This window comes from Paroedura picta, chromosome 11, assembly GCF_049243985.1.
Source record: "Paroedura picta isolate Pp20150507F chromosome 11, Ppicta_v3.0, whole genome shotgun sequence".
In the NCBI taxonomy this organism is placed as follows: Eukaryota; Metazoa; Chordata; class Lepidosauria; order Squamata; family Gekkonidae; genus Paroedura; species Paroedura picta.
Window position 1 is genome coordinate 48091369 of NC_135379.1, and position 25935 is coordinate 48117303.

The 25935-nt window shown below is 40.2% G+C and overlaps 1 protein-coding gene across 8 annotated transcripts in view; it reads right to left on the bottom strand.

Moving 5' to 3' along the window:
- The window catches only part of FBXL2 (F-box and leucine rich repeat protein 2), a 68656-nt gene that overhangs the window by 40590 nt on the left and 2131 nt on the right, over window positions 1-25935 (bottom strand). For all 8 annotated transcript variants that reach the window (XR_013225250.1, XR_013225248.1, XR_013225249.1 and 5 more), the window contains exons 2-13: window positions 25252-25310; window positions 23227-23281; window positions 22237-22311; window positions 19587-19681; window positions 15479-15547; window positions 15294-15389; window positions 14676-14802; window positions 14460-14534; window positions 8469-8599; window positions 4972-5032; window positions 4048-4092; window positions 3855-3911 (exon numbers count right to left, since the gene is read on the bottom strand). Coding sequence is in view for 3 of the 8 variants with exons in the window: in XM_077302557.1 (XP_077158672.1) it covers window positions 3855-3911; window positions 4048-4092; window positions 4972-5032; window positions 8469-8599; window positions 14460-14534; window positions 14676-14802; window positions 15294-15389; window positions 15479-15547; window positions 19587-19681; window positions 22237-22311; window positions 23227-23281; window positions 25252-25310 (945 nt within the window). In the remaining 5 variants the exon portion in view is untranslated. The remainder of the gene's footprint in view (window positions 1-3854; window positions 3912-4047; window positions 4093-4971; window positions 5033-8468; window positions 8600-14459; window positions 14535-14675; window positions 14803-15293; window positions 15390-15478; window positions 15548-19586; window positions 19682-22236; window positions 22312-23226; window positions 23282-25251; window positions 25311-25935) is intronic.

A 25935-nucleotide genomic window follows, 5' to 3' on the forward strand; every position in this document is an offset into this window, starting at 1 on the left:
AGAGGGACACCTCTTGAAAGGTTTATAGGATTAGCCCACCCAGATAGGGAGCACGACACTGGTCTAGGAATTGAAAAACGTCTCCATTTGCTCACCATATGAGGCTTACAGACCGAGAGAAACCATAGTTGAAATGGTCTCATATGTAGCCTTGCATGTGGTGTAACCACTGTGGTCGAAGCCATGTGACCCAACAGGGATTGTATGTGAAAAGCGGTCTGATGTCTAAAAGACCTAGTTTTCTGAGCCAATGCCGATAACTTCGCCACCCTGTTTGGTGGAAGGAAGGCCATATTCACATTGCCGTCTAAAAGTGCCCCAATAAATTCGAGGAATCGAGTGGGCACAAGCAGAGATTTTTCAAAATTAATATTAAAACCCAAGGAGCGTAGGAGATCCACCGAGACTGCAATCGAGGATAGTATCTCCTCTTGGGAATGACCAACCAGCAACCAGTCATCCAAATACGGATAAAGCAAAATGCCCTCAGTGCAAAGATGTGAAACAACTACGTTTGTGATCTTGGTAAAAATCCTCGGGGCAGAGGCTAAGCCAAATGGGAAAACCGTGTACTCATAATGCAAACCAGCCGCATAAAAACGTAGATATCTAGTACAGGCCGGATTAATTGCGATGTAAAAATAGGTCTACCTTTGCAAACCAAAGATCTCCAGTCAAGAGTGGAATCCAGGGGAATAAGGAGACGGTCCTAGACATTTGATTGCCTTCTTCCACAACAACTTATGGTCTGGAGGTTAGAAACCCTAACCCCTAGCACAGAAGAGGAATAGAGGCGCCTGCCAAACGCATCCATCTTTCTTCCCTCCTTGTCTAACAGTACCGAATGCTGTTCATTTTTACCCCTGCCTGGAAAAAAGCAGAGAAAACTGATGAAGATTTAGGATGCCTATACAGGTAAGCACAGGCATCCCCCTGTACAGGTGATCAATTTTCCGCAAGGTAAGAGGGGCATAAGCAGGAGTCTGCCAGGTCCTCTCCAATACCTCCAAGACACATCCAATAAAGGGAAGCGTGATTGGCTCTAGGTCAGGGGAGTATAAGAACTCCATTAAAGGATCTTCGGATTTCTCAGAAACAACCCTATAATTCAACTTCAATGCATTTGCCATACGAATTAACCGTTCAGAATACGATTTGATCTCGTCGGTAGGGGATTGACCAGAAGCAACCCCTAGTTCATCAGGAGGAGAAAGGTCTATAGACTCATCAAAGTCCTCATACTCTATTAAGGAGTCTTTGTCTCGACGTGGACATCTGAACAACGATGAGCCGACGGCGAGATGGAGCCATGCTCCATCTCGAGCCGGCGGCGAAGGGGATACGCGTTCTTGACTCCCTGCAGGCAGTGAGAGGGAGACTTGCTCACGACATCGAACTAGCAGCGAGCGGGAAGATGCCGAGGTTTGACACCAATGCCAAACAGACTCCCCATCAGAATCGGAGCCTCCAGTCGCCAACGGTGAAGTTGACACCAAAGGTTGCTGAGATCGATGTCTTGGAATAGGCACGTCTTTCAGCAAGTGCCTGGCTCCACTAACACCAAGATGCCGGGACCATCATGGAGATCCAGGATTCATTAGATGACACCGAAGATGATAGTCGGCGTTAGCATCAACGTCGTGGTCGCACTCTGACGTTGTCATCGGACGCGGAAGCGGAGTGTTGACGCCCAAGCATCGGCGGCGAATGTTGTTGTTCTGGCCGCGACTCTGCCACAAGCGGAGGACCTCAAAGGCTCAGACGCCATGTCAGGAAGGTCTGTCAACGCTGAGGGCTCAGCAGAGTGTGACTGCGCCGAAGGCTGTAATGGTGAGTCAATGGCTCTTACAGCCTAACAGACGCAGTGCCCCGGCCTCGTGAACGGCCTCTCGACCCCGACCGCTATCTCGACAGCTAAGGGGAGATGTTCTGTTTGATGTCCCTGATGTTAGAGGGGACTTGGCCCTAGAATGGGGCACAGCTCTCTTTTTCTTTTTAGGGGATTCTGAAGCCGGCCTTTCTGGTACAGAAGTCCCTTGAAGGGGAGCTGAAGAAGAAGGATTCAGGAACCATGAGGGATTTTCTCCCAAAAGGCCGCTTCCAAGCATCTGGCTCTCTCATCTCAAATTTTAGGTGTTAAGTCTCCTACACGAAGGGCAGTTTGCCACAGAATGTCCTTCGCCCAAACAAAGGAGACAAGAGGTATGGTGGTCAGTTTGAGCCATCTTGGCTCCGTACTGACTACATTTCTTAAATAGAGCCATTTACACTTTATTTCCTCAGAAGAAAAAATCCTCTCAGAAATAAGTTCTCACCTGAGGTGAATAGAAGAGCTGGTTAGCTAGCGTCCTTCTCCTACCAGCGGGAAAAAAGGACTGAGGGGAGATTACTAGCTCCTCCCACATCACGTGACTTTGGGCGGGAAAGTCTTCACGGAGTGGCTAGCACTCTTGGGTGTGTTTTGAGCTTTAAGTTAGCTAGTTATTACTCCGAAGCAGGCCTGCGATCTTCGCACAACCCATGTGGGACTGGCACAGAACCCACGAAGATGAACTGGAGGGTCAGGTTCCTGGTCACCAGATATCTACAGCAAAATTTGCATTTCAATTGCCCTACCTGAGCAAGCAGAGGCGTGACCTAACCAGTCTGGATGACTTTGCCCCACTGAAGAGAAGAAACCTTCAAGTGAGTCCAGTGTTTCAATATAAGGATACCATATTCCACTGCTGGAAAAGTGACATCACAACCTATGCCCTGTAGAGTCTCTGACGTCTTCAAATAGCCCTTACAACACAACAGTCTCTACTGTCAAGATTTTTTTTATAAAGTCAGAAATGTCCACTGATCTGAGGATGAATTAAAGTGTAGGTGTCCCAGGTCTTAGTGATCAAGAAGCCTTATCTGTCAGTGTAGTATCTAGCATCTTATAAGGAAAGCTCTGTTGCCTTGGCAAGGGATATTTTACTGGAATTCACCATATCATGAAATAAGGGAAGGGGTTCAAAGGTTTGTGTAAGTATTGCCATCATGGCTAATTCCAGCTTAGACTGCATGTAGTTCACATCCATCCATATGAATTGTAATAATACTGAATACTGAATTGAATAATAGTGAACCTGGTTAATACATTAGGATGTAGCCAGGCAACTGAAACCTACAAGTCCACTGTTAGGAGGCAAAAAGGAATCCCTTTAAGCAGTGGTCCGCAACCTTTTTCAGGCTGCAGACCGGCGGCGGCGGGGAGGGCAATCGCCCGGCCACGCATGCATGGTGTGCGCGGGAGTGCCACGAATGTGCATTTGCAGCTGCGCATGGCGCAAACGCGCATGTGCAGCCCGGCGTGGCCCTGCGGAGGCAGGGAGCCCGGTGGTTGGGGACCACCGCCTTTAAGGATAACCTAAAAGAAACAAAATACCAGCATGCATCCTGAGCTGTTTGCACAGCACAACCCCATGGGAACAAGTCTTGTCTCCAGTTCAGTGAAGGCAGGTCCAGCTTCGTGTGGTGATTAGTGGCAGAGCCAGCTTGGTGTAGTGGTTAGGAGTGCAGACTTCTAATCTGGCGAGCATTTAAGTCTGCTTTTTAAAAGAGTACACATGCAGACTAATATTTTGTATTACATTCAGAGTTCATTCTAATTCAGTATAGTTTTAAAATATTGTAATTGAATTTTTAAAATTATGGAGTTTATTGTATTCACCTTAATTTCCATTATTTATTTTATTGCCTGCAAATGTTGCACACTGCAAATCTTAAATTTCCTAGTTCCAAGTAAATTCTATCAGAGATGCAAAGAGCATTTAAGCAAATCTAATTGGTTTGTTTTCAGAAAAGTAAAGTAATGTAAAACTTGCCAATGCTTCCAGTTTAGGACAGTGAATTGAAAGTTGTATCAATGTGTTGTCTGTTATCTAGAAAGCAAAGAATAAATTATATTCAAAACAATGCAGAATACCACAATGGACAAAACTTATCTTGTGAAAAACAGAGAACTATTTATCCACTTCATTGGATTCAACCCACTGTCCTTGTACAAATGGCTCTCACCAGAATACACTCTTCTAGGTCCATCTTTTCTAGATCATGGCAATTCTACAAATTAGAACAGATATGGCACAATCAATAACACCATTAAGATTTTCATTGATATTTTTAGATCTTTTATATATGCCTAGCAACAGAAATCTAAAATGATGCAAGTGAAAAGCATGTATTATAATCTGGCATTATTTTTCCACTCATTCAACCGAATTCATTAAAACCCAACATTACAAGTCAGTGCAATTCCATGCTAATTTAACATAGCAAAAATAACATGATATTCCAATGGCACTTTATAGACCAACAACATTCCAGCATGGACTTCCAAGAGCCAGAGCTCACTTTTACCAATACATGTTGGTAAGGAAATCATTTTGCAAACTGCATTTTACACAGTACTTTACTGAATATATATCAGCTTCTTCCCTCTGGGCTAAAAGAAACTGTAATTCAAGGATATGCCACTCATTCACTAAATAAAATCAGAGTCCAGTAGCACCTTTAAGACCAACAAATATTTATTCAATATATATTCCTATTGTTATGGTCAGTTCTTAATCGGATGAAGAGTGCTTGCACTTGAAAGCTCACACCTTGAATAAATCTTTATTGGTCTTAAAGGTGCTACTGGACTCTGATTTTATTGTGCTACTTCAGACCAACACGGCTACTCATTTGAGTTTATTCACTAAATAAGAAATGCCTTCTTTACAACCTGGTAAAATATTGATACTTCAAACCCTGATTTTTAACAATCCAATGAAGTATAGTTGCTATAGTAGGTTTGATTTTGGGAAGCTCATGCATAAGTCCTGCATTATTTTGGGAAATCACTGTCTTTTAGCTTAACTTTCCTACAAGTTACCATGAAATTTAAATCTTGGACTTTAGTTCTTTGGAGTACTACATTATAAAATTAACCTTACCTACCCGTGCTAGAAGTGTAAAACCAGCATCTGTGAGATGAGAACATCTTGCAGCTTCTAAAATCCTGAAATGTAATTTAAATGTATTAGAGTTTAGAACAATTTGAAACAAGTCCTTATGATGATACTATAAACGTAGTAGGGTGCCTAATTTTTATAAAGGAGCAGTACCCAATGCTCTGGAGTATGGCTATACCTTTTGCCGGAAAATATCAATGCTAATACCATAGTCCTATAAAATAATAAGCATTATAGCTAACTACCATGTTATTTTTAACCAGATAAGATATTTTCCATTCTGAGTTGAAACTGTATGTGGCTAAAATCCAAGATGATGAGTATACCTTGCATGAAGTGATGAGAACTCTGATCCCCTCACTGGATCTTGCCCACACCTTGTTCTCCCATCATGGTGTTGAAGCTCCAGATATTCTGCTCATCAGAATATCCCGAAAGCTCTGAGCAGCTGAAGAGTCTACAACTTCTTCTTGTATTCATGCCAATATATGTTAAAAGCTAGATTATCATAATGTACTCCTAAATTTGATGGAGCAACTGCAAAACCTGACGGCCTGATTCTTGATAATATACTACCATCTATTGCATTTCATCTTTCTTCCATGGGATGAAAGGCAACATACACAGGGGCCTTAAGAGATCTTACATTTAAACACTGACCAGACCTTAGATAGGAAACTGCATTACATGCCTTCATATGTATTATTTGCGCTTACCAACTACAGCAAGATGTTGGCTCAGAACTGTTAAAAGTTGTTATGAATACAAGTGGGAGGCTACAAGATTTGCAAGGGAGAATCCTATCACTCTGTCCCCTCCCCCACAGTATCTTGCTGAGGCTGTGCTGTCTGCTGGGCTCAGTGTGGCTCCCAGCTTCCTCAAATGCCAGAGGTTGGTGCTTTCATCTGCGCTTTCATGGAGAACATTCTTTACTTTTGGTGGAATTTAACACACACAATGTATATTTTTTGAAAAATTTTAAATTTTTTCCTGCAAACCTAGTTTGCAAAAAAAATCTCTTGAGCACTCATGTGGCTGTAATCTGCAGATTAAATATCCACAGATGGTAGCCACATGTTACTTAAATAATAGACATGGAGACCTGTAGTGGAACAGCAATGGAAGATCTACTGTAATAGGTAAATAAAGATTTGTTTCTAGTGTACAAACAGGCCTTTGGCTCCTCTTTTATCATGTCAAAAACAGTATGCCAACACAAAGCCCCAGCTGCCTGAAGTTAGTATACCTGTTTGCTAGGGTATTGGAAACACAGACTTCTTTTACTACAATTATACAGGTTCATTTTAGAGCATAAGATGTTGCAACTACAGTGTGCTGTTTTCCCCTGGCATGGCATGTTTGCTGATACACTGCTTGAAAAAACTTAACATTACCATTTTTACAGCTTAAAAAGTAGAGAGAAGGAAGAAAATTGTATCAGAGAGCAGAAGTTACAAAACAAAATATAAATGTAAACTTTCTAAATGCACCTTAAGGGAAATAAGGCAGAAATACAGTGCAAAGAAACATCCCCCTACAATAACAGGAAAAGGGAGACCCACAATCACCAAGACACAGAATTGCCAATAAGTATCATCTTTTTAAAGACAAGAAAGTCACCTGAAGTGAGTGAAGAGAAGGGTCATATATTGCCCGGACTACTGGGAGGGAGCACAGTGCATCCCTCTCATTAAAGGCTGAGTCACCCATTCCCAAGAACCACTACTAGACTCTGTGGAAATTATACTACTCAGTTTGCCTTCTGTTTCTAGTTTCTTACAGGAGCTGATTTTAATTATTTCCAGTTAACAGGATCCTGGAATTACCTAATTCTCATATGTTACCAATAGCAAGTTCAGTCATCTGATCCCTTCCATCCCTATGATTCTGTATACTGAAATGGTGCCCCTAATAATGTACAAAATTTGTTTGCTTGCTGTTCTAGACTTTTTAAAATTAAGGCAATGGAGGGAGGGCCATACATTTATACATTCCAACTGTCCCAAACACACTGGGTGAGATGAATAAAGAAAGCCAGGAAGAGACCTGATATTTGCTGAGAAGAGTATCTAAAATAGTATAATATCAACCACACAAATTCCATTTGAAATCCTAAACTATGTAAATTTAAAAGACCCTCGAATCCTAAAGTATCAGCGTAAGCTTAAAAGACCAACTATTATTGAAATCAGCTTCATATCAATCTGTAAAACTAAATCATTTTTTCCAAATACACTCATAAAAGTCTTCAGCCACCCTGCCTCTGAATACACAGGCAAGTCACCTAAAGCAGCGGTCCGCAACCATCCGGCTGCCATGGACCACAGCTGCTAAGGGGAGAGGACGGCCCGGGGCCCTGCACAGCGTGGCAGCTCCAGCGCAAACGGGCATGCGTGGACTTGCCATGTGTGCGCATTTGCGTCTGGGGGGGCGCTAACGCGCTCACGCAGCAGCATGCGCATGTGCAAAACTGCCGCGCATGCACGTTTGCGCCCCCACCGGACACTCTCCCCGCCCCTCACGGCCGATTAGCTTGCTGCCCAGCAAGCTTCTCTCTCCCTCCCCGAAGCAAGAAGCTTGCCGAGCCGCAAGCTAATCGGCCGCTTCGGCCTGGCAAGCTTCTCGCTGCAGGGGGGGGGGGGGGGGCGGGAAGAGGGAGCCACGGCCTGGCACCGGGCTACATAAGAACAAATTAAAATAGAACTTCCTTGCCTAGAGGTGATTTTACATGCCACATTAAACCAATAAAAGGCTATTTTCGAACCTATATGGGGGAGAAAAAACAACTTCCTCTGAATCAAGCCAGCATTAGAAGGTTGATTCTGTGTTGGATCACAGCTAGTTAACAGAAGTACATCTTCAAACTTACTCAGGAATCATGTATCCAACACTACAGGGCTGAAGAAACAAATAAGAAACTACATTTACCTCTGAATCTAATTCACAATGGACCTTGCAGCTTAACAACTGCTGTATTAATTTTCAGGCCCCAGAATGTTTCTTGGTTCTGAATTAGCACTGAAATTAAAGTTTTAAGTGTTTACGCCATCATTTTAACTAACCATACCATCAACTCCTCAGGATCATATTCTCTAATCTAGACTACCCAGATATGTTCAGATTTCTAACAATGTGTATACTTATACTAAACATATGACTAAATAAAACTTGTCAATGTTTGTTGAGTTCTGAATTAATACTGAAATTAAAGTTTTAATATTTACTCCATGATCATTTTAACTAACCATACCATCAACTCCTCAGGCTCATATTCTCCAATCTAGACTTCCCAGATATGTTCAGATTTCTAACAATGTAAATACTTATACTAAAATGACTAAATAAAACTTGTCAATAATAAGCAACTTTCGTGATAAAGTAAAAAGCATCCAGAATTCCCAGGTGGATCCATATAATTTGAGGATATTCAAGACACAGGCAGGACAACACCACTCATTAATATAAAATCTGAGCAATACTCACTTCAGTCTTGGACAGTTCAAACCAAGTGCTATGAGAGAAGCATCTGTAAGGTTTGTACAACCAGAAACACAAAGTGACTGGAGTCTGTGACATCCTCTACAGATACCCGCTATGCCTTCATCAGATATTTGCTGGAACAAAGAATGGTGGAACATTTTGTCCTCTAATGTTACATGATCTATTTTAATATGTACCAAGTGAACACAATGTATAACATACAATTTATTTTTACAAGGAAATATCCTCTACTCATACTCTGAAAACAAAGTTACCTGAAAGGTGTTCTGTCAAACTCAGCCCTCAGATTGCTTTCTAACAGGCTGTGCCAATTTCAAAATGGATCTTCCTTTCAGTCCTGTTCTTCTGTTTGATACTACTATACTTTAACTACAGCTACAGAAATTGGGGGTGACAACTGTAACACAAATGCATGCATTTTGCTAAAAAAAGTGGAGGGGGGAAAAACCAAGAAAAGCCAAAAAAAAAACAAAACAAGATTAAACATCTCCCTAACATCTATTTAACACTAGATTCAGGTGGTCAGCCATGTTGGAGCGGATTAATAAGATTTTGCATATAAGAGGCTCCACGCCCTATATTAGAAGTCAACCCAAAATAATGGGGGAAACAATTCCGATTAGTTCCCACTTTGATGGACTGCCTCTCAGTATCATAAATTCTCTGTGTAGTGATGCCATACATTTGAGACTCCTCATAATTAATCAAATACCCTAAGTTGATACCCAGAGCATGGATTTTATGTTGGATCTGCTGGTACCATTTAGAAACAAAGGGATCACTTAGCAGATCATACAGGAGACTGTTACGGCCGGAGCAAAAATGCAGTTTTATCCAAAATTTGATGGTAGATAACCATGCTCTTGATGACAGCAAAGAGAGACCATGTTCATTACAAATGGTGGAGAGACTGATCATGTTTGGAAGACCCAAAATGCGACAGAAGAAAACTGCAGCTATACAATCAGCTTCAGCATTCAAAGCCTTAATTAGGTCAATGGGAATGCCATCAGAGCCCAGTGCTTTGCCTGATTTCATTGAGGCTATGAGATCACAAATCTCTACTTGAGAAACTGGAGGCCAGAGGGGAACGTTAGATGGAATCTGAAAATCCTCAAAGGCCTCTGTTAGTACCGACTCTGAAAAAAGATTTGAGAAATGTCCCATCCAATCAGCGTCTGAAATAGGTGACATGTAGACTGTGTTAAGAGGCCGAATGGAGCCTGATACCTCTGCTCAGAAGTCTTAAGAATTTCTTGATTGGATGGCTTTCAGCAATCGAGTCCATTTCTTCAAGGCATGTTCATATTCCTTTTCTGCCAAGGTAAGCTGACGTTTTCTTCTAGCCTCAAAATAACTAGAGGCTAGCTTAGTAGAGAACTTGGTACGTAGTTGGTTAAGTCGATGCAGATTTTCTTTAATGGGCCCAGCATTCGGAATCAAATCAGGATGAGGTTCTTTTAAATTTACTGACCGTGTGAGTTGTTTTTGCGAAATCCAGAATAGAGCAAATCACCTCTTTGTATGCTGTTATGGTCTTAACTGGTAATTCATCCTGGAATATAGATTGTTTAAAGGACTGTGCTTCAGCTGTATTAAACTGGACCCTAAGGTCACTGGACCATTTCAATCTCGCATGAGTCAGATGTGCGGCATCATTGGCAGGTATCTTTAGTCTGAATTCTTCAGGTGTTCCTAAGGTTAGCATCATGAGAATGGGAGAGTGCTCGCCTTCTGATTGAGTGTTGATCTTAAAATCAGTGACCTGTAGAAGTAAATCAGGTGATACTAAGATAAAGTCCACCACGCTCGCTCCACAAGGATAGATAAAAGTGAACTCCCCAAATTTATCTCCTAAGACAGATCCATTTAATATCCTAAGATTATATTTGGCACAAAAATCTGCCAGATAAGGTGCTGCTTGGTTGATTATTTGGACTTTAGAAGCCCTAGGGAATAAAAAAAAGTGGAATCAGCTCCAGTCCCAGTGCATGTGTGCCGCAATATTTTCATTGTTAGTACCTAGCCTTGCATTCAAATCTCCTACCAGGACAAGGGAAACCAATGGATAAATAGCCATTAAAGATTCTAAGTAAATTCTCATTTCTGACCAAGCAGAGGACAAAGAGTTAATTGTAGACAAAGGTGGAATATACACATTTATCAGAAGCAGCAGACCGATAGGATGTTGAAATAAAATTGCATGGGCATAGAGAGGAGTAGCCCTTAAATACACTACTTTTAAGATTAGATGCCAAATTCACAAGACAACACAATCCTGCTTTAGGTTGGCCCATAGAGTTGGTTTTAAAGGCAGGGAGGGTATACGGAGAGAATCCAGAAATCATAAAGTCCCTAATTATCCATGTTCCCTGAAGAAGCACAATGTCCAAAGAATGCAAGTTCTTCATTAAATCAGGGTCATTAGATTTTCTGCCCCATCCAGAGATGTTCCAGGATACCAGGCGTGGACTTGGGTCCTGGTTAACTGCACTCTGTGGAAATAGTGAGTCCTCAAACATAATCAGATTGATGGCCTCAAAGGATTCTGGGCAGACATAACCATTGGTATTAGACTGTCGAAGGGGAAGCGGTTGAATGGTCACTGCTGTATCTGCAGAGTTGGAAGACAGAAAGCAGAATCACTTCCAATGAAACAGGGTGGGATAGAGTAACACTTAGTAGTGAAACAGCATCACTAGCTCCACTGTTCTGTAAATTAGAAAATTGCTGAGATGTAGGTGAGCTTGTCAACTTATCAGTATTAGCTGAACAGAGGTCACAATCATTCTTGTTTGGGGGAGTTGAGGTTACTGCTGTAATCTGATTCATAGAGGAGCTCCATTTCTCCTGGAATTTAGTAACACTGTTGGCCACTGCAAGGGCACTCTCCTTAAAGCCAGGCTTCATTGAAATTTCTCTCACTTTGGCTGCATGCTATGGTAGGCTTATTATTCCCTAGTAGAGATTTGTGTGAAGAGATGCAGTTTTTGATTCTCACATTATAATCATCAGGAAGAAGTGGTCTTGTTATAGGGTCATAAAAGACCCTAATAGTCATGATCTTAAATTGAGCTTAAAAAGTCTTTCTGGTCCAAAGGATCCTTGGTATACTGTCACTTTTAAAAGTTAAGACAAGTCTAGTAGCTGCCAAGAACTGAAGTCAAATAAAAAAGTGGTTGATCAGTCTTAGTTAATGCTGCCAATGATGTCATAATAGCCATCTGGTTAGACCACCTGCCTCTGTTCCTTGGGTCTGGAGCTATTAGTAGATCAATTCGATGTCTATTCACAACTGACGAACTTGTGGACAATTTGGGGCTACAGGGTGTTGATACCTCCTCAATGGCTGTACAGGGAGGTTGTAGATTAAGCTTCAAGCAGTCCAATTTCATCTCCACCAGAGAACAGCCTGGAGACTGTCATCCATTAATATACTAAATTCTGCCAGAAGGTTCCATACAGTAGCTAGCACTGGGGGGAGTGGTATCTGAGACTTCTCTTGACAAGGTGCAACAAGGTGAGTGCCAAAATCCAAGTTCAACTGATCCCTCTGGCAATATCCTTGTTAGGCTTCCCCTATTACCTCTCCCACAATAGTATTTGGCTGGTCCTTTACCTCACTTGATGGGGTATCCTGAATTCCAGAGCCCATAAACAAAACGTCAGATATAGCAGTTCTATTGTCCACGGAATGGTTGTCAGGTTTTTCAAGAAAGTCTCAGTATGAGGATGTTTTGCCAAAACAGCTGGAGGACTCGATACTCTGACTTGCTTCTTTGTTTTCCCCATTAAGTATAGTGTGAAGAAATGGCTTACTTGTCAGATAAGCTTGAGCAGAAGGGCCTTGGACTCCTAATTAGTTGTTCAGAAAGGAGTTGCCTGTCAGGGAGGATTGATAAGGGAGTACAGCTCCAAGAATAAATCTTCGACTTCTCTCAATGTTGAAGGTATGTTGGGAATATAGCAGAGAGAAGGACACAATCTTTCCAAGACAACAAGACAATGCAGACAGTCAAAACAAATTAAAACAAAGTAGCTCTGCATCTCCTGCTGCCAAACGCCATCTTGGAATCCCCCATGCTGGTATTCTTACTTTCAGAAGTGAGGCTTACACTTAAAGGGACTAAAGTATTCTCTGTGGTACCTCCATGTTTGTAGAATTCTATTCCCCCAAGTCTGCCAACAGCCTGAAGAAAACATGCCCTTTCTATGAGACAATGCGTGGAAAGTGAAAATGGGCAGCTTTTCATATCATGGAGGCAAATAACATCACCTGTTAAATAACATCCCAATAAGCCATCTGTTAAAGGGACAGGACATTTTCTCTAAGCTGTTGGCACGCCTACTATCCCTTGATGGTCCCTGGTGCCACTCCTGAATGTTTTAGGTGCTAAGAAAAAGCCTAGTGTTTCATATTGCTTTTTATAACTTATTGTCAGGTTTTGATTATAATAAAATGTCTCTGATTACATGTTTTTTATCAAATGGCAGGTTTGCAACTACTTGCATACGTTCTTGGGTTTTTCTGATTGGAATGCTTTTCCATCACACTAATTTAAATGATATACTATTTCATATTTATTTATTTTCGCCTTCAGGGAGCTGAAAGCAGCATCCAAAGTTCCACACATGGACTCTTCCTTCCTTCAGCAATTCTGGGCTTCCCCTGCCAGTCTGTTCCAGTGGTGCCAGCACGTTTGGTGCAAGGAGTATTCCGCAAAAACTTCCTTCACCACACAGAACAGCTTTGCTTTCATGCCAGCCAAGCTGATTGGAATCAACTCCCTGTAAGGTAACTTAAGATGGCAAATGGTGACAGTTCCATGATTACCCAACTGAGCGTCACAGAAGAGTGGATATTCAAACCCAATGGCTGCTTGTCACTATCAAGCATTCTAACCCATGACACCATACTGGCTCAATTTTTAAAGAAAATTCTGACACTGGTTTAACATACCTAAAAGGTATTCCAAGCAGATTTCAAATAAGTAAATTCAATTATTTTTCTTTTCTTAAAGTATATCTTTCTTACAAAGAAGGGTGAGAATGTTCAGGCAAAGCGGTGGTCTATTTTCCTTAATGGTTTGGGTACATCAGTAATTTCCATGCATGGAAGTGTGTCTTCCTTTCCTCTGCCTTCCTGCTGCAGCCAAAAATGCTTGCTGGGGACCACCAGAACAGCCTGAGGGAAGAATCAGAGGTCTGCTCCAGGAGGAGGGAAATTTGCAAAAATCCCCTCCCACAAAAAAAAATCCTTCAGTGGATGCAAACCAATATTAGGTAAGACTCACTATCAGTATAATGAGAAATATGGTACAAAATTGTTTATTTGACAAATCCTTCATATTTTATTGAAAAATCTAAATCCTGCCATCTCCTGCTACATGGGCAATAACATATTCTTAATCAAAACCAGCAATTTAATTAATTTCTATTTGTTATTCAAGGTAGTTTGCTAGGGAAAGGGCACAAAGTGACATAATCTCTGAACAGTCAAGAAGTTATAAAGTAACAGAACTTAAGATCAAAAAGGAGAACAAAAGCATAGTTGGCTGTAAATAAGCGAAGTATATTTGGCCAAACACAGTATAAACTGTCTGCTCTTATTCATATTTACTCAGATGTAATTCTCAGTATATTCTTTGGAGCTTTCTCCCAGGAATTCACAGAATTTATATTTTCAGTAAATATGCAGAGAATCAGACTGTAAAGTTTTCAAATACACTGAAGAATCAGCTGGTTTTCCTCTCTTATGTTATTAACAATCTGTGCTATCCTAAGCATGCATACTCCAAAGTAAGTTCAGTTGAATGCAATGGAAATGGCTTACGATTGCAACTGCACTTGTACTTCTAAACACTCGCTTCAAAACCACAGCAAGGTTTCTATGTATGGTCAAATATGTCACTTCATAATCAGAAATACTTTAGAATCTCAAGCTGAAAACAGTTATTAAAAGGAGATACTTACCATACATGACTGCAAGTTTAAAAGAACAAGTTCATGGCAATAGTTCTCAATATGATGAAGTGCTTCATCTACCAGCTGAATTAATGAAACAGAAGTTAGCAAGTAATGCTGATGCTTGGCATCGCAGCATTTAATACTTTCAACTAATTCTTTATGATTGAAAGAGAGTTTTCTAGTTGCCCTCAATATACCTGCAAGTTAAAAACAAAGCAATACCTGTGTGCATCCTCTTAGAAATAGTGCCTTTAGTCCATTACATCCTTTTACTAGTGCTTCAATACCATCTTTTGTAATCTGATCACACCAGGAAAGATTTAAGAATTCCAAATTATGGCAGCCTTCACTGTGAAAATTAACAAAACAAACATAAAATTTGAATAGTCACAATGGGAAATGTAAATTAAACTTGTTTTAACAAGCATTGCAGAAAACTGCTGGGAATTGAAGGAAGACCTGCTCCAAAAACTCTCAACACAACACCTCCTGTCAAAATTAGCTGGGCAACTGAGATTATTTTTTTATGATTTCAGTGATTGTTATGATTGTCACTTGCTCTGAACTCCACAGGAAGGGCAGATTATAAAAATAAATATTTCATAGAATCATAGAATTTAACTGCCAATCCTCTACAGATAAATCCTGGGACTATATGCACCCATGATATTAGTTAACAATTACATTAATGATATCAGGCACAGTTATTTACCCAAATATATAAAGACATGAACTTATTGATTTATTTCATTTACACTCCACACTCTGCCCCCACGGGGGGCTCAGGGTGGCATAGAAATGCAATCCTTTCAGTCTGTGCTGAACAGGAGTTGACTTTACCTTAAATTCTTCAAGGAGTTGTCAGTGATGGCAATACAAGATGTTAGATCCAGATGTTTCAGCCTGGGGCAGAATTTGCTAAGACTATAGCAAGTGCTGTAAAGAAAGAAAGCACTAAAATATCTTCAGCTCTTGTTTTGTTTTGTTTTTTAACACAGTGGTCACATAAAATACTGTTCACTTACTTATCAGTAATTCTTGTGCATCCATTAAGGTTTAAGTGTTCAATGTTTCTACAGTTCTGTGCAAATGTCCTGCAAACAAAAAAGGAATAAATCAAGTATCTCAAAAACAGGGTTGCACCTACCTGTAACTGTTGTTCATCGCTGTGCAGTCACACATGGGATCTGCAGATTCGCAGGCCTGCTTCGGAGAAAAAACTAGCCAGCTTAAAGCTCAAAAGTCTCCCAAGAGTGCTAGCCCCTCCCCTCACAGTTACTTTCCCGCCTAAAGTCATGTGATGTGGGAGGAGTTAGCACTCTCCCCTCAATCCTTTCCCCTTGCCGCAAGCGATGCAATCAATAGTCAGCGGCCCAGAGGGGATGGAGGGAGGGTTGCGTGACTGCACAGAAAACCAGTCGATGAACAACAGTTGCAGGTAAGTGCAACCCTGTTTTCATCTTTGTGGGTTCTCTGCAGTCCCACATGGGAGATTAGCAAGATCAGTCACTAAGGAGCTGGGGTGGGCTATGCACGGAGCATAGATTGCAGCAACACCTTTCCCCCTGCTGTTTCTTTTATAGAGTCAACATCCAATCTGTAGTGACGAAGAAATGTGCTCGGCGTGGGCCAAGTGGCAGCTCGATAGATGTCAGTCATGGGAACACCTGCTGCAAAAGCTGCTGAAGATGCTTGAGCCCTCGTGGAATGAGCCTGTGAATCCGCAAATCCCATGTGGGACTGCACAGAACCCACAAAGATGAACAAGTTGTTACTTAGTTAGATATACTCTGCTCATGCTTTTCTATTTAACATTTAAAGAAAAAAGAAAATCACCACCAGTTAAATTTCTGTTCCTAGAGAGTGCTGAACATTCTACAATGCCAAAGGTCCTGCCTCCTAAGTGGGACAGCAGGATAATACCGGCACAAAGTCACAAACAGAAGCACACTTCAAAAAAACAACAACTATAAAATAGAGTAGCGACCCATTACAAAGCAGGGAAATTAGTATGACTTAACCTATTAAAGACTGCAAAAAAGTCTACAGAGGACTGCAAATAACCCTAGGGTTGAAACCAGGAGTGATTAATGCCTGCCTTTTAACTTTCGGGTAGTCAGTCTAAACATTTGAGGGCGTGAATACAACAGAATATTCTGCAAATATCAGTCTAAAACCTCCAGCAGCATCCATAGACTGTTAGTTGTGAGAACATGGCCAAAAAAACCCAAGATCCTAGTCAGCTGTTTGTGTGGTTGCTGCGCATGCGCAGGGCCCTGGTCCGCAACCTGGAAAAGGTTGCGGACCACTGCTTATAAAGATATCTCATTTTGAAAGGAAGAAAATGATGAGGTCTTTATAAGGAGACTTGAAGAAGGACTCCCATGCAAGACATTATTAAGCCAAGAGGACTAGCAAGAGATTAAAGCAGAAAAGCTCCCTTGGTCCTTTGCACCAAGAATAAGGCCTGATGGCTCTACCAATTGAGATATGACTGGCCCTGCTTGCAGATTACAGGACAAAGAGCTTCCATGAATTCTGCCTCCCTGACTAATGTCCAAAAGACAATTGGTGGATCCTCCCTTCTCAAACAATTACCTTTGCACTCCCTTTTGGTCACAGGAGGTAATACCTTCGAAAATAATAGAATGAGTTCGTATATACAAAAAAGAGAAAATCAAATTAATTTTTTTCCTCCAGAAAAGCAGCTAAGAGAAGTTCAGCATAAATATGGTATGAAAGGAAAAGGTTCAAAAGCTCCTCTATCACTATGTCAGTCTTCCCTTTCCAGTTATAGCCTCAGAAGATTCATAGAATCATAGAGTTGGAAGGGATCTCCTGGGTCATCTAGTCCAACCTCCTGCACTATGCAGGATACTCACAATCCTATTGTTCATCCACTGTAACCTGCTACCCCCTTGAACCTTCACAAAATCAGCCTCTCCATCAGATGGCTACCCAGCCTCTGTTTTAAAATTTTCAAAGATGGAGGACCCACCACCTCCTGAGGAAGCCTGTTCCACAGAGAAACCGCTCTGTCAGGAACTGCTTCTGGATGATTAGACGGAATTTCTTTTGAATTAATTTCATCCCATTGGTTCTGGTCTGTACCTCCAGGGCAAGAGAGAGCAACTCTGCTCCATTCTCTATATCAGTGGTTCTGAACCTTTTTATCACCAGGGACCGGTCAAAACTTGACAATTTTACTGAGGCCCAGAGGAGGAGGGTAGTCTTTTGCCGAGGGACATTGCCACCGCCACCTGTGCCCCTGTTCCGCTTGCTTTCCCACCAGTGCCCCTGACTTCCCGCCGCTGCACAGTGCCATGCCATGGGGGAGCCCCAGCCATGGCTGCCGCCGGAGAGCACCAAAGAGCTGGCGGCAGAGTGGTAGGGCAGTCCCCGAGGCAGCAGCAGGGGAGGAGGACGAGGAGGAGCCACAGTCCAGTACCAACTGATCCACGGACCAGTACTAGTCTCCGGTCCGGAGGTTGGGGACAGCTGTATATGGCAGCCTTTTAAATACTTGAAGATGGTTATCAGATCCCCTCTCAGTCGTCTCCTCTCCAGGCTAAACAGACCAAGCTCCCCCAACCTTTCCTCATACATACATCTTGGTGTCCAAACCCCTCACCATCTTTGTTGCCCTCCTCTGGACACGCTCCAGTTTGTCTACGTCCCTCTTCAACTGCGGTGCCTAAAACTGAATACAATACTCTAAGTGAGGCCAAACCAGAGCAGGGTAAAGCGGTTCCATCACCTCCCATGATCTGGACACGATACTCTGATACAGCCCAAAATCCCATTTGCGAGATTCATTGTGAGAAGTAAAAAGGTATTTAAAAAGAAGTAATTATGCTCAGTTAGCTATCCTTGAAGGAAAGCTCCAGTTATGCTATAGCTTTTCTTCACATAATCCATTTGATGTTTTACAATTAATGTCACATCCTTATTTTAAGTACAGTACAAAAGTCTCCTGAAATTCCCCAAGCAATCTACCCAAGCAATTAAAATAAGATGTTCATTACAGCAAGAAGACTATTTAAACAAGAATACAAATTAAAAGATGTACAGCCACATCTCATCCAAAGTGAAAATCAATTGTTTTAGGTGAACTTAACTCTGTATACAATCCCCTAAGACCATTTCCGGTAAAAAGACATTGGACATCAGTTATAACTTGTCATCTTCGGTTCTCTTTAAAAGCAGGTGCCGGTGGCAGAGGTGGGGAATAATCCTCTTTTAACATTTGGGGTATTAGCATGCATAAAGTTAGTGCATCCCTACTAATTCAGTACCAATCAAATTCAGGGAGCCACACTAAGTTTAAAGGAAGTTAAAGAAATCCAATTATATATCTCCACTTATGACTGAATTGGTGAGGGGAGTTCTATGCTTATTAGTGAGGGTAGAACACGAACACTGACAGATCTAACAACAGGATTATGGGATGACAGGATGAAGAGAGAAGCACATGAGGGTTTGGGCTGATCCTGCGTTGAGCAGGGGGTTGGACTAGATGGCCTGTATGGCCCCTCTATGATTCTCTATGATTCTGTGATTCTGTGGGTTTTTATGGAAGATTTTTTAAACCTGTCTGTGCTGGAAAGAAATCATCTCCACCACTGAAAGTTCTTACCATTCTGCTGCTCCTCAATGCGTGAGCACAAACAAAAGGTAGCAAAACAGATGTTCAACTCTAGAGCAGTTCAAGACCCAGCAGGGCTCCATAACTCAATTGAGGGTACAAGCCGATTGATGGAGATCAGTAGCAAACCTTCATTCAGGCAAAAAAAAACCTACTTATGCCACAGGCAACTATTTGTTTTTCATTTGTCAGCAACACATGTTCCCCCATCCCAACAACTGAACTATATTGATTCTTAGCACAGATGCACCAATAGCACATTCAGATTATTCATAAACCTAAACTGGGGGGGGGGGAGGATCAGATGCTATTGGACTGCAATGTTGTGTCCAGACACACATTGTCGTTTCTGTGTTTCCCTCATCTTGGCATTTATATCATGGTGAAGTTTGTGACTGAAGTAAAAAAAAAAGAAGTTTCTGTATATATGATATGCATCATGCAACTCTATATGCATCTATCTGCTGAAGTTTTAAGCTATAACTTACTTCAAAGAACAGTCTCCAACCCCAAGACAGCCTCTCAGACTTAGTTGTCTCAGGAACCCACCACATCTTTTGGAAATATTTTCTAACACTCGGCCCTTAAACAGATGAAACAAATGTCAACTTCAAAGCTAATCACATGGATTTCACAATAAGAACCATGGAAGGAACCGCAATGTCTAAAATATAAAGAAAAAATGTTTCTTATTGAAGACCTTTTCAAACTTCACTGAAATTCACAGCCAGAATCATAAGGGAATCATAAGCAGAATAGCCACTTTAACACATTTTTCATTAAAAAGTAGAACTTGTATGCGTTTGTAAGGCACATATGCTCTTATAAGACATGGAAGGATATACATTTATCCTTTCCTCAGGATAGCAAATGCGATAAACAGCATTGGAAGCCAAAGGAATTAACACACACCATCTCCCAGTTCCCTGATCCAATTCACCCACGCGCCTGGCGCAACTGCTTTGTGCCTTTTTTTTTTTTAAAGGAAGATCTGACTATTGGTCTGCCAGCATCTTGTATAATTTGGTTTGTTTCATTCTTTGTCATATGCCAGTGCTTTATTAGACTCACTAAAATACACTCTATGCATAATATTCTCTGGAAGTATGAAAAGCTGTTCTGGATTATGGTTATTAAGGGACTTTTTAACTATAAAGAATGGATTGTTTTGTTTTGTTCTAATGTTCATATTTGCTATCATTTTCCCTTCCCGCTCCAGAAACTGGAAACAGAGTCTTAAGTCACTATTTGATTACTCTAATAGAAAACCATGATATTTTATATCAGTAAATATATATACCAATATACTGGCACTATCCTTATTTCTCTCATGTTTCAGTATATATTAACACTATGGCTGCTTCCTTACAAAGGTTTTCCTCTGATTTGGCTTCCAAATCTTGTGTGTGTGTGGTGGTGGCGGAAACAGGTGCATGATGTCATGCTTTAATCATCCTTTCATCCTCCCTTCCCCTTCCTCAGTATGCTCTTTCTAAAATAACTTTATTGTAACCATTTTGGAAAGAGTGCAGTCTAAGTGAGTTACCAAAGTATTTGGCTGCAGAATATATTCATTTTCTTGCACTTGAAAAAATCCCACCCATATTGGTACCATTTTCCCTGCTGTGCCACTTTTTTAAAACTATAGCAATTTGCACTGATGGACCAGAGAAATTGCATAGAAAACTCCACTCCCAATGGGCATGCCTCTGTATTCACATCAGTGATAAAAGCAACAGAGAATTCTTGCCCAATGTAGAAGCAAGCCAGTGCTGGATTACCGTTTTCTTTCAGTGCAATCAACATACTATTATGTTGTTGGGCATATGTTAATGTGTTAATGGTCCCCTCCATCATTAAAATGTTAAACATTAAAATGTCACATAATGAGAAATCTTACCCTTACCAGCAAGTTGAAGTCTTAGCACTGTGCATGAGATGTCACCAAAAGGCATGCTTGGAAGTCACATTGAGCAAAAGATAGTGGATACAGGGAATATGCACTTTGTGTACCTTTAAAAATAATCCAGACAGATGATTTTGGGGTATTGCAGGAGTGTTGTGGATTTCTTCCCTCTAAAGGGTTAAGGTTTGGTGTTCAATGGCATATTAGCATATTGCCTTCCGCACACAGGAAAGTGAGGAAGGATATGGTGATATACATCCCAGTTTCTCTTCTCCCCATGTATGTGCATAGGCAGTATGCTGGAGAATCTAAGGGAATTGGAGGTCAGTGTGTCTGTCCCCTAATGCTGTTCAGCCTTTCTCCTCTGCTTGGTGCTGCATGTGCTCCAGTGTCTGTATAACTTGATCAGGTAGAAGCAAACAATTGCACAAGGATTTTTGGAGATGCACACAAAGCTCCTTTAGGTTATCTATTGTATTGTCTGCTCATATAAATCCATGGAAGAGAATTTATTGTTGGTCAATGACCATAAATAAATGAATGGAATGATAATGAAATCTATGGAAGACAAAGAGAAACAGTGATCTTTTGAGCCTTACATGGGTAGATGAGGAAGAATGACACCTCATAGAAACAGTGCAAATATAGTAATAATAAAGAATGTTTATTGTTACAATCATTTGGATGTTTTGGATAATTAATGGGTTTGTTAACTTTAAAATTATGGCTATTGCCCTAGTTAGATGGTCTGAACAGAATATATACAACAATGTGGGGGGAATTACTTATAAGGGGAAAGAATCATATGTACCTAGGCAGCTCCAGTGAGGCTTCCTGACTTTTTTCTTAGCCCTATCACTTTGACAAACAATGGAAGTACAGCAGCAACAGTAAAAATGTATGTATATTAATTCTCTATAGTCAACCTTTTGTGTATGCTGCCTATTCACTGTGGATATTCTGCACACAGAAAAAATATTCTTCATATCAGCACTATACTTTATACAGACTCAGAAAATGTAACCAGTCCTTTGGTTCTATAATATACTGGGCAGAAGGTCAAATCCAGTTTCAAATAGTAATTTTCTGCTACTCTTTAAAAATATCAACTAGTTTCAGAAACAGATTCAATGAAAACCACAAGATATGGAGTTAAAAGTATATAATATCCATCTTTCACATTATATATACACATTATTTTAACAATAGTGGAGAATTACAGCATTACTTACCTCTACATCTGTTTGAAAATTAAAAAGGTCGATTCTTTGCCAGTTACTTCCATCCAAGGCCAAAATATTCCAGGACTAAAATATATAAGATACACAAGCTTATTAATTACACACAGTATACCTTAATAAAATTACCAAAATATTTGATGACTTCTCAAAGAGCATAAAAACTAGGTTTTCATGCTGAAAATCATTAAAGACTTCTGACTGCTTATGTTTTAATACTTTGAAATCTAAACTTTTTAGCAAATACTGACCAAAAAAGTCTCTTGGAAACAGAAAAGATGACCTCTAGTCTGTTTCCAAGAGAATTTGTGTTTGAATTTTTGGTCATATGCAATTATTACAAACCTGAAATTTCACAACAAAACTAGACATTACATGGGAATCTAGTCTGATGATATTAAAGACTATGAAGACAAGAATTCTTCATACTTAATGTTAACCTTTAGTAGGAACACAGGATTTCTTCTATTAACTATAAGATTTATTGACCCACAGTTTTTTTCCCTATTTGCAATCAAATCTCACTTTGGTCATCAACTCATCAGGAATCCATAGGTAAGTTATTATTCTCTTTGGTTCAAGTCAATAGAAATGTCATACGAAAAAACTGAGAGAATATTGGTAAACTTCATGTATTTTTATCATTATTCTATCACTTTTATTTAACGTAGTAATAGGAAAAATAAACTCAGTAATATTGACTATAAATTAGCCACTAAATGCATGAAAAATTAATCACAAAATACTTGTAAGTATGTATACAACTAAATTGTTTAAGGAGTAAATGTCCTATATTAGAAAGGCAGTCTTTTAATAGTTATGATTTCTTTCCTCAGCTCCCACAAAATCCTAAAAGTACACTGCACTTTACGTAGGAAAATACAGTTAAAAGTCAAATTATTGAACGTGAGGAAGCACTTAATGTGGCTTTTTTTGTATTCATAGAATTACAAGAAACATTATTAAGTAAACACTGAGCTGTACCTTAGAAACTTGTGCGCATCTACACAAAGTAATTATGTCCAAGAAGGAAAATATTCTATGAGAGAGGAAGAAAAGGGTTAAATCATATTTACCAATAATCCAGCCTAACATACTTCTGTATATTTGTCAATTCAAGATTGTTTCATGTTGGATCAGATCATGTCTCAATCTTCAGTTTCATAAAACACAACAAATGAAGTGAATTTTGCATAAATACAGAACATATTACAAAATAAAAGATCTAGATTTATTCTGCAAAACCTGTGTACAAGTACAGCTTCTAGATTTCAGACCTTCCCATTCCCATTAGTCACAGCTTGGGACTTTTGCACACATTTAAGAGTTACATACTTGGAAGGTCTACTGGACCTTTTTGTTGAAAGCAAGACCATTTTGTATTGCTTAATCATACCAACAATGCTCCTACTGAAAATTCAAGTTCCATCTCTTTTCTTCATCTCTGGAGCTAAGGCTGCAGATAACTGCTGGTCTCTCTATATACATTTAATCCAGGACGGCTATATCTCACATGATGCAGCATGTAGAATGAGATTACATCTCTCTGGCCTCATGTCATGCACAAGGAGAACATACATGGAGATACTTGGTTGATAAGAACCCTCAATAAAGAGACTGCACAACAAAACAGCGCTGTGCATACATAGCCAAGGGAGAGAACAAGTAGCATTTTAGCCTATGGTTAACACTACTCAGACTCCTTACAGTAGGAGTTTCCATTTGTTCTACAAGGTGCAAGCTCCATGTTCTAACTCCAAGCCTGACCAGCCCCAGACATAACAGTAATGGACTACTTCTGAGAAAACTTAACAGGGCCAGACTGCAGGCCACATGACAAATGTTAAAATAATGAATCAACAAAAAAAACTTGGGGGGGCTTCAAACCAAACAGCCTCCTATGATAAGGGGTAGTTATTACCAAATGTCTTGAGACACCTGCTCCAATGAGTCCGCTTAAGTGGAGAGGGCAGTTTATAAATAAAAATAAATAATGAAGTGAAGCACACAGAAAATGGCGTCTGCTTTGTAGAAGAGGTGTTACTGGAAAGACGCCGGAGACATGATTCACTAGGCACTGTTGTCAGTTGATGCTATGATGGGGATCACTGAACTAGGATATACTATTATTGTGCTTCCATTGTGCTATGCTTTTATCTGCAATCCTTCCTGCTATGGTCTATGTAGTTGATGTACAAGGGCTGTATAGGGACTTCTAATGCCCCATGCTGTTTGGGCTGTGTGCCTGTTTGGACATGAGGTTAAAGGACTGCTCCCAGGCAATCTTCTGTCTTGCCACTGTTCAGTAAAGTTGCCAGCCGAAGTATGAGTATTGCCTTCCTTCCAGCATCCCACTTGAAGGGATACAAACCCATGGCACCTATTTGCCATAGGGATGCCTTTACCCAATGAGTTATGAGGGAGTTGACCTTTTTCTTCAAAGGGCCCTAACATGTGTTCGTGCAAATATCCTCTGTACTATGGGGTCCTATGTTCCCTTTCATCCCTCTTCAAGTGGGTTTTGCTGCTGGAAACCTTGAATAATGTTATGGCATGTGGTGGCAATTAGCTCTGAAGAGGATCAGAGGAAAAGGAAGCAAGTTATACTACATTCAACAGAATCTCAGGCTGTATCTGTACTTTCTCTCATGCAATTCAGAATGCTGAATGGAGATTAGGAAATTATGGACTGAGTAAAAAGGACTAGCAGTTCATATAATTGCTCAGGAAGAATCCCCCCTCCCCATTCACACTTCTCAGGGTACACAAAATATTCTACAGCTAACAAAGCTTGGGTTTATTTTTACAAATAATTGTTAAGAAAAATTAGAATGCCAAATTAATTTTTTTGCTGCATAATGCACTTTAAAATGATCTCCTAAGCAAATATTTGTACACGGTGTGCCAAATTAAATCAGACTTTAGCATATATTAACTATTCTAAACAAGGCGATTAAGATGAGAGGTTTTTTCTATTGAAAGAGGGTAATTATAATTATCTAAAATTACCTTAGAAGAAGTTCTTTGGGTAGCTTTTTGTTAATAAGTGCTTCATCATCTGATACAGCCTAAAAATAACAACACAATTTTGGTAAACAATTCCTTTACATAATCTTCACGTTTGTCTACAAGGAAATCTAAAAGATTTATCAAAAATGGTGTTACAATCAACTTTCCCATTTTGAAAAAATCGCATATGTCCTAAGCAAGCATAAATACTGGATATTTATCATTACAGTCAACAAAACATATAGGCTCACAATTAGATATGCTTCCCCGCCCCATTAAATAACAGCTGGTGTAGAGACCCTGTGATGTTCTCAAAGCAAGGGATATTAAGAGGTGCTTTGCCACTTCATCATGAACCTGGAGTTCCTTGGTGGTCTTCCATCCAAATACTAACCAGGGCCAACCTTGCTTAGTTCCTGAGATTTGATGAGATTTGGCTAACCTGGGCTACTGAAATCAGCAAGTTTAAGCGCTCTTGGACTTGTCTACTAGTGTGTTGTTTTTTAAAAACTAACAGATCACAATAAATTGAAAATACTATAAAATGTAACCAAAATAATCTTTATTAATAAAGTTTTAGTCATTTTGGCCTGGTCAGTAGACAGAGAGAACAGAGTATTGAGGTAGAATTGATTGTATTGTTTCAAGAATTGTAATCCTTTGCAAGCTGTCAGAAGCTTCCAG